Below are 9,734 nucleotides of genomic sequence, written 5' to 3'. Positions count from 1 at the left end.
TAGTAGGGATTAATGCTTCTACAACCTCACAGGTGACAGGTGACCTAAATCACTTGATCACCGGAAACTTTTAGGTTCTTTCTGGTCAATAGCAGTAGGTGAAAGTGTAAGATGAGTAAGGAGCCCACAATTTGTTCACCAGGTTAGATGCAAGCAACTAGCCGACCAAATTTTGCCCCTTATTCAGAAACGTAATAAATGTTTAGTAGGAGGCAGGCACAAATAGTTTTAAGCCTGATGAAGGCCGAACTCTGTACTGTCAGTATTGGTCTCTAGGAGTAGAATTAGAGCCACGTGTCATTTAAATCTCTCTCGTTAGCCACATTAAAAACAGTAAAGAGAATGAAGTTACTTTTAATATTCTATTTTAACACAGTGTATCCAGAAGATTGTCATTTAAACATGCACTCAGTATGATAAATTATTGAGATATTTTACATTTTGTACTGTCTTCAAAATCGAATACCTCTTTTTTTGAAATTTGGACTGGCCGTATTTTCATGCTCCACGGTCACATGTGGATAGCCACCACAGTATTGGGGAGCACAGTTCCAGCAGGTCCGACCACCACCTGGCACTAGAAAGTTGAGAAGCAGAAGTACAAGTGCTAGAGGCAGGATTGTTACCATCTTGGTCAGTACCAGCATGGGCCACCAGACCGGTGGTATGGCCAGGACCATTAGGGATAAAGCCTCAGATGGCATCTCCAAAGGTTGAGGACTCCTTGAATGTTTAGACCGTTTATTCAGGAGTAGAGGGTATTTTCTAAAATATTTTAGACAATTCACCTACCTTGAATTCTTTTGAGACTTCATTGCTAGTATTCATTGAGATAATTAATAAGCTGTTATCTTTGCCAACAAAAACCCATTCCTGACACGCACAATGGTAAGTAGCAAAACATGTTATCATCAGAGATCAAGGTGGTTGAAGTATTTGCGGCTCCATCTGGAATGTGACCTATCTGGTATGATGCGAGCTAGCCACCCCAGGAAGGTGGATCCTGATTTCTAGAATGCTGGCTGCTTCTAGGGCATAAACGTTCAACCAATTAACCCACACAGAATAGCACACTGTCTATGCTGAAGAAATTTAAAGTCAACCACAGACATCATGACATCCATGTTGGAAGAAATATTGCCCTGCTTTGCAAACTGTAACTATAGAAATATTCTAGAACTTACAATCTCATGTTACAGACTGTGTTGATTCCACAGGTATTCAGCACACCTTTTCTGTGCCATGCACTGTGCTGACACTCAGAAGGGAAAAGATATAATCATTGCAGAAAAGTGGGTTTTCTGAGGGCCCCAAATAAATTTTTTTTATTAAGAGATTAAGGATGTGCTAGTATCTTAATGTTTAGTTTTTCAAAGTGCCCTGCCCCACCACCAACATTCAAGTTTCCAGTTATCGTGTGTAGCTACATCTGAGTTGATTCCTCTAAGGTTTTCCTGACATTCGCTCCTTGTTCATTCAGTAAATACTTTATAAGTACTGTGTACCATGCTCTGCTCTAAGACTAGGGAAATACCGGCAAACAAAACAAGACAAATTGCCTGCTCTCACAGAGCTCACATCTTACGGAGGTATGGTCAGGAGAACAGACAGACGAGAAGCATATAAATGAACAAAGGAAAGTGCAGGTAATAAGAAATCCTATGGAAAAACAAAACAAGGTAGAGAAATAATAACAGCAGCTAACCCATGCTGAATACTATGTATTAGCTACTTCATAGGATGTTCTTCCTAAATCACTTTGTACTGAAGGAAGTTAAGGTATAGAATGTTTGCTTTATCTTTCTATTAATGTCACTATATGTATTTACACTTTGTACATATGACAAATAATAAGGCAAGTTATTTAGTATTAAGGCTACTGTACTGGAATCATGAAGACAGCTTATGTCACTGACCAAATAAATGAGCTTGGCAAATCATTTAATCTCTCCTGGCCAGTTTTTCAACCAAAAGGAAAGAAAAAGGTTGCTTCTAGGGCCCTTCCCAGCTTCAATGTTCTATGATTAAAATAGAAACTAAGACAAGTATATGTTTTCAGAAAGATCAATTAGGTTGTAAGTACAAAGACAAAACATAGTTTAGATTCATGTATTCCCCAAAAAGCATCATGTACTCCCTTGTACATAGGAGGTAGTTTAAAACAACAAAATCTGTTGAGTATATTTAAAAATTTTATGTGATTGGTTTCACAAATAAGTAGATGGATTGAATTATTTCAAAGTCCCTTTCCAGCTCTACTATTCTATGCTTAAACTACAAATAGAGCCAATAGTGTAGCAGATCAATGAGATTTTCAATTTGAGGACAGAAGTCTTATCTTTGATCTATGTATCCCCTTAAATGCCTTATGCAATTCCTTTCATAGCAAGGACTCAAGGAAATATCTCTATATTATAGTTACTTTACTTGCTTTAAGTAAATTTTCAACATTATAACACTGAGTTACTTTCAAAACTCATTACTAATTATAATGCCTTTCCACTTCTTACTACCTGAATCTATCTTATAAAAACATGAATAGGAAATGAGTATCTTAGTGAGCAAAAAATTCTGTTCCTTACTTCCATACTTTAGATTCCATAATAACATATAAAAAAGCCCAATACTAATCTAGTTTCATGTATACTAATCGATGTCCCAAGTTTTCTATATTAAAATCAGAAATACGTGAATTCAAATGGCTGAAGAGACTACTCCTGTGACATAACTTATGGTGTATATTCCATTGTTGATTGAAAAACTCATAGTTCATAACTTCGGGAAGCAACCTTTCAGGCACATGGCATGGAATAAAAAGGTAACTTCTTTTTATAAATTTTAAAGGTGGCACATATCACAAGGGGGAAAAAAGACAAGGAAAAAATTTATATGCACCCAAATAAGCACGTAACTCCTAATGAAACACATTAAATGGAAACACATGACTTTTCGCTAATTCGTTTCTGCTTCTTTTTAATAGAAATTAAATTAGTCACTTAATGTACATAATGTAGTGTTTGTTTTCCAGTCTAGTTGCTTTACAGCATTAACTTTTGAGTCTCATGGGAAATATTACCGAGGGTCAAGATGGGGTTTGAGGAATGAACAGCATGAAGCATCCACTGTGCCGAACACAGGGCGAAAGGGGTGGCATTAATCTGCAGCTACAACATGAAAAAAGAAAGAAACATAGACACACAATAGTGTCGACATGCATTATTAACCCAAGATTCAAAGTAAACCCAACCACACAGATTCCTTTTAGGCTGAGTGCGCAGATGGGAAGGGATGGCTTCATGGTGACCCATAGCCATAGTAGTAAGGTTCGTCAGGGCGGAACCCGTAAGCGGTGGCAGGGCGTCCAAGAATGCCGACTGACTGGCCAAAGCCATCCATTCCGAGGCTAAAAAGAGAAGCAGAAATAGTAAGTTAGAGTCTTTATCACACATCTACAATGTAGGTCAAGTAAGAGGCCTGGAATTTTACATCTCCGAGATTCTCTCCCTAGCAGCTTACTTGGGTGGCTATCATGAATTCTGTTTCTTTTTAAAACTTATAGTATAATGAATATTTACTTCTAACAATGGGTGTTAGAAATGTTGGAAACCTCTGTCATCAGGTACCACTCAAGACAAAGAGGACAGACCAGAAAATTTTTAATAAATTATATTCATATATGGCTTTCATGCCAGAATGTGAAAAAATTTTACAAGCTATCAATTATCAGAAGTACATTGCTAGAGAATAAAATTGAAACTTTAGAAAAGTGAGTTTTGCTGTTTATAATGAGATCTCTTTCGTATGAAGATATAGGAGTAATCCACTATTAGTAAGGACATGCAGCTTAATTTTTAGCAGTAAACTCTCACGCAGGGCCAAGTTATACTATAAGCATATGACTAAAGACAGGATATTTTACAAAATTTCTAAATTAGCCAGATTTGATCTGCAATCCTTCTGACTCCCCAAAATAAAAAAAATAAAAAATTACTAAATAGTATATGTTGCTTTTGAGTGACAACAAGATTACTATAAACTTTGGTTCAGTTTATCCTATGGAAATAAAAGAAGCTCAAAGATAACCTTCAGTTAGTTATAAAGGTATATTGACAATGGATAAACTCTGATTACTACTTTAAAAAAAATTATTCTTTCACCTATCAATTATTTAGAAGAGAATCTGTTCTCCAAAGCGCTTTTGAAGGATCCGAGAATTAGCCAACGCGTAGCAAAATGACAAGCTGTTTACTTTGCCAGGCAAACATGGCAGCTGTAACGTGCTCATGCATACATAGCTCATGCAGGGGGCGCTGGTGAGCTTATTTCCCGTCAAAGGAAATGGTTTAAGCTCATGTAAGCTCTGAAAAAATAAATACATTGAAATGATTTAAGATTTGAGATCATATTAGATGGAAGGATACTTTTTGCTTTATCAGCAAAAACTCAATATGATTAAAAAATATGTCCATACAGGCACTAACTTCCTCTTACAACTCCAAATGAGATTAAAACACTTTAGAAATAACTATTAAAATAGTAAGGTTTTAAATAATGTGTGTGTGTATGTGCGTGTGTGCATGTGCGTGTGTGCATGTGTGTGCGTGTGTACGTATGTGTGTGTGCGTGTGTGTGCCGTGTGTATATGCGTGTGTGTACATACTGGGGTAGGAACCAATACTAAATGTAAAGGGTCATAATACATGTAAGGCATATTAGTTATGTGATTCTGCCTCTCAGGGGAAGGGAATTTCTGAAATACAAGTTGTAGGTTGGCATTTGTAGTGAGTGATCCTGGACAAATCAAGCTTTTTAAGCTCCTTCTATATCAAAAACTGTGTCTATAATTTCTGAAAGTTGGCTGAAATTTTTAAGTCTGATTTTTATCTTAAAATGACAAAATATAATATAAGCCTGCCCCTCCTACCTTGGTCTCATGGGAAGATTAAATTTTATGATGGAGGGAATTATTCTAGAGGTAGCTTTAACGATGTTTCAGAAACTAATGGACTCCATGAGCTAAGATACACACCTGCATCAGTTTAAAATCAGAGGAAAGGTTGGCTGTTGAAAATTTTTCTCCGGAAGTACTAAGGCTAACAAATATGCATGTATCTAACAATTCTTGACTATATAAAGATTGATTCTATAGCTTGTGGATTTCAACTCCTTTTCTTCATCTTTCTACTTATTGCCTGCCTTTAGCCACTCCTTACATTGTTTAGCATCTCTTCTGAGACCCAATAGTGGCAGAGTTAAGTTAAACTCATTCATTTTGTCTTTGTATCTCAATCCTAGGGCTATGGTGAGAGCTCTTTCAAGAAGGTAGAAACAAGAAGCACAGAGCAGATCAGAGAAAATTGGCCTACGATTACTATTACTAATACTTACTGTCAGATGTTCAAAACAGAACATCTCACAGAGGAAACTGTAGCAACATGACTGTAATTCTGTCTAAAAGATGATCGACAGAAGGGAGTCTGTCAGCCAAGTTGGCACAAACGAAGCTCCTCAGAGGCCATGTTGGCAGAAACAACCCAAGCAGTCCCTTGGGGTGACCTGTAACACTCTCAGGAGCATCTGACCATTCCGGCAGGCTTGTCCTCATCGAGGAAGGGGCCTTAACAAAGGTTCTGAGAGCTTGAGGTCATTATACTTTAAAACAGCAAAATGTTCCATATTTCATTTCTATGACCAACAAGCAAACTTCTGATGGCTGTTTTCCCATGTGGCTTGCCAACAGGGTAAAGAATAAACTTAGACATTATCTGATTTGTGTCATGGGTTTACATTTCATTGGAAATTGACAGATGGATATCGTGGTTTTTTTTATTTATTTTGTAAACATCAGTCACAGGGTTGGTAAGAGTGTGCAGCCCAAGCCAGTGACAGCAAGACCTCACCTAGAACACTGATGAGTTTCAGTTTCTGAGCCTGCAAGTTTACTGTGATCCAGTTTTACTTATGCAGAGACATGTGTGTGCCTTACAACGTCCAGGACAAAATGTCTTGTACTTGCATAGGAAACCAACTCTTAAAATGACTTTTTCAGGAATTAGCCATCATCTATTATGGAGGAACTTGCTGTTTAAAGAAAAGACTGAAACATTACGACCAGTTCGGACGGTACTTTCACGTAAGTCCTCGGTCCTTTTGAATTATGAAAGATCAACTGTATCCATACAATTAATATCTTTTAATTAAAATTCACTCTGAAACCGAATAGTTTCATTCTTTAATCTCTCATTTGGTTCTCACAGAGTGAGGAAATGGGACTTTTCAGGATGCGAACACCTGGAGATGGATATTCTTTTGGGACGTGTGGACATTTACTCTGCTTTCTCCCCTGGGATAAGGACGTAGGAACGTTACCGCTGAATCTGGTTCAAAACCAGGAGAGGCTAGTAGTAAGTTTTCCTTTAAACAGAACAAGATGGATTCGTTAGGTAAGTTCCTCTGGAAAAGGATAAAAACCATGAATATAAAAGAGAAGTGTCGCAGCAAAGACTGTGCTCTCCTGATCCATTAAGTCTTAAACAGCATCAAAGGCAGTTGGGCACCCTCGATGTCTACATACCATATTTTCGACCTTTAAATTAGAAAAAAGTATCAAAATGAAAGATCTCTCCTTGAAAATAAATAATTGTAGTTTAATGCAAATGGATACTACTGTTAGTTGTGAAAAGGCAACTAAGAAAGGCAAGGCCCCAAAACTCTATCTGTTATTACGTTTTATGTCCCCAAAACAATGATTTTTGGGTACCTAGAAAGGAAAATGACTAATTCTCCATAAATTCTCCACAAATTCCTGAGAAGGAAGGGAGACTAAGCTGTGATACGGGCACCTGCTCTTGCCCTGTGTGGTCATTCTGCTTCAGATAAGAGTGTGTATGTTTGGCTATTTACAGGGGAACTGAATCCAAGACTGCATGTGTGTCTCTGTATGTACATGTTCTCCTCCTGGGGGGCGGCGGGGTCCTAGTGTCATTTAACCTTTATCCTCAATGTCTAGATTTTGGACCTTTAAATGAGGGAAAAAATATCAAAATGAAAGATCTCTCCTTGAAAATAAATAATTGTAGTTTAATGCAAATGGCTACTACTGTTTGTTGTGAAAAGACGACTAAGAAAGGTAAGGCCCTCAAACTCCATCTGTTATTAAGTTTTATGTCCCCAAAACAATGATTTTTGGGTACCTAGAAAGGAAAATGACTAATTCTCCACAAATAAAAATTTATATTTAAAAGTCAATACCCAATATAAAACTACACCTAGATTTTATCTAAAACAAAAAACATTTAGAAATCTAATTAGCATTCAGCAAGCAGAACACTGAATTCTCTGTAATATTTACCACAATCCAAACAACATTTTAATGGCATTCATTAGAATTTTAAACTTGAGATGATCGGAGGGGGGAGAAAAGAAATCCAGACACAAGTGACGCTTCCCATGCAGCACATTACAAGGGGATGGCAGCCAGTAAGAAGTCCCAGACACGCTGAGGCTCTTATTGAACGTGTGTGCCAGAGCTGACATTCCTGCAGGAAGGGAAGAAATTCACCTACCTCTGCTGTGTGTGAGGCTTAATTAGTGCACATTTGTAAAGCACTTTGAAATCCTGGGATGAAAAGTGCTGCATAAGTGAAAAGTATCATTATTTTATTAAAATTAGATAAAAGCAACGTCATTTCGTCTTTGAAATTTCCAAGTTAGCACAATGGATGCAAGAGTAAATAATGACTATATAGGTGGGGGCTACGAAAAAATGAAAAAGGAATAGATTCAAGCCAACTTCTCTTTTCATAGGCTCATGGAACCTTTGACTTGGTAACGTTTTCAGAAGTAACCTAGCCCACACTTCCAGCCTAACGGCCTTGTCAGGTCTATCCCATTCTTGTCAGAACATTCCAGAAATGGAGTGCTCTCTGTGTTGTCCAGGCAGTTCACTCCATTTACGGACACGTCAAACTGTTAGAAAGTTCTTGTTCCACTGATCTGAGACCTGGTCCTGTTAGTCCTGGAATTACCCTCTGGAACCACACGAAAGTCACATTCTTCTTCGATATATGACTATTTTACAACTTTCGCCTAATCAGTCCTCATGACCAGGTCTCTAAAATCTTTACCATCTCATTTGCTCTCTAAAATAACTCCATTTTAAAAAAATCACTTTCTCAAAATGAAGAAGCTGAAAATACTGTGTCATTTATGATGTGGTCTGAAACCAGTGTAGAATATAATGAGATTCTACTTCTGACTTTTTACCCATGTAGGCTAAAACTGCATGGATCTTAAACAAGTTTTTTAAGGAGTCATCACCACAGTGTGGCTTACACTGAGTGTACATGTGTGTGTATACACATATAGACACACATGAAATTTTCACCTATAACAATCACGCTGAATTTCTTATTTTTACTTTGGGTGTTTCTTTAGGGATTCTAGTCTACCTAGGACAAAATCCTTTATGATGATAAATTTGTAAATAGGGAATAGTGATTTTTATTAACTACCTATCTTTATGATCCATCAGATAATACTAAAAGCTGGAATGCTTGTAAGATTGTCGAGTGGAAGGACTTGACAGGGGCTTTCTTTGGAGGAAACTTTCCAGGTCTAGTATAGAACTGTACGAAATGATAACATCTTTCTAGGATAGTTCTTTCATTTTGTCAATATACTGATCACAGAATCGAAATCAGTACGTTTATCTTCCTTTCTAGGTAGGTTATAAATTAATTACCAGAGTAATTTCAGCTTAAGCATGATTTGTCGTGGAAAATTTAGGTCTGTAATAGTGGTCTTGAGTAACAGTGATCCTTCGTCTGTCCGTCTGTCCGTCCATCCATCCATCTATCCATATGTCCACCCACCCAAATAGTACATGATACCATTGTATTATCATTATGCTACCATGTGTTTAGGCCAGTGTTGAGAGTCACTGTTTAAAAACAAACAAGATGTGGTACCAGGAAGCCATGATAAATAAGACGTGGTCCCTGTCTGGGCTAGGGACAGCTAACATGGAACAAAATCCCGACAATAATGTGATGTATTATTACCCTAGCATATTTATAAATTGCTACAGAAGATTGGGAGAGGACCATATATTTAATACAATGTGAGAGTACATTAGAGGTATGTGCACATTGTTACAGAAGTCTCTTGGGGGGCTCAAGAGTCTTCACAGAAAACGCTTTGATTTTAATACATCCGTTACTTCCTGACATTATATTCTGCACTTTTTGCTTTCATTTCCTATTAGAATGTCAGCACCATTAGGGACTGTGTTATTCATTGTTCTATCACAAGCTTCTAGCATCGTATCTGAGAAGGTGTGACATTCAAAAAGTATGTGATGGCATGGATGAATGCATCTTAAAGGACAGGTAGGACTCTGCAGGTGGAGAGAGACTTCCTCATGGCGGGGCAGCCTGAGCAAAGGGGCAGCCCCGCAGGAGGGGCTAAGGCAGGAAACGATTTGTTATGGCTAAAGTGTTAGGATTAAGATGGAAGCAAGAGGCCGGAGATGAGGCTAGAAAGGGAGGTTTGGGCTAGATTTGGAAAGTTCTTTATACGTCATGCTATGACCTGTCTGCTTCTGGAGAGCTGTCAACGGTTTGTAAGAAGGGGAATGACTTAACTTCGGTGCTTTGGAAGGATGATTGTGGTAATAAAGGGCATTGAGAGGCAAAAGCTGGGGAACATTTAAGAGTATAGGACGCCTGTCTATC

General features: G+C 37.8%; 1 protein-coding gene across 2 annotated transcripts in view; it reads right to left on the bottom strand.

Annotated features, from left to right (window-relative positions):
* Positions 1-2,942: 2,942 nt before the first annotated feature.
* The window catches only part of KIFAP3 (kinesin associated protein 3), a 118,199-nt gene continuing 111,407 nt past the window's right edge, over positions 2,943-9,734 (bottom strand). Inside the window, exons 20-21 of one of the 2 annotated variants that reach the window (XM_081027025.1) lie at positions 7,566-7,633; positions 2,943-3,403 (exon numbers count right to left, since the gene is read on the bottom strand). In XM_081027025.1, the coding sequence (XP_080883151.1) occupies positions 7,588-7,633 (46 nt within the window). In that variant the 3' untranslated portion in view covers positions 2,943-3,403; positions 7,566-7,587. The remainder of the gene's footprint in view (positions 3,404-7,565; positions 7,634-9,734) is intronic. The other variant, XM_081027024.1, reaches the window with a different exon arrangement.

Source organism: Rhinolophus hipposideros, assembly GCF_964194185.1.
Source record: "Rhinolophus hipposideros genome assembly, chromosome: 19".
Classification (NCBI taxonomy): Eukaryota; Metazoa; Chordata; class Mammalia; order Chiroptera; family Rhinolophidae; genus Rhinolophus; species Rhinolophus hipposideros.
This window is presented reverse-complemented; position numbering and strand designations above follow the sequence as displayed.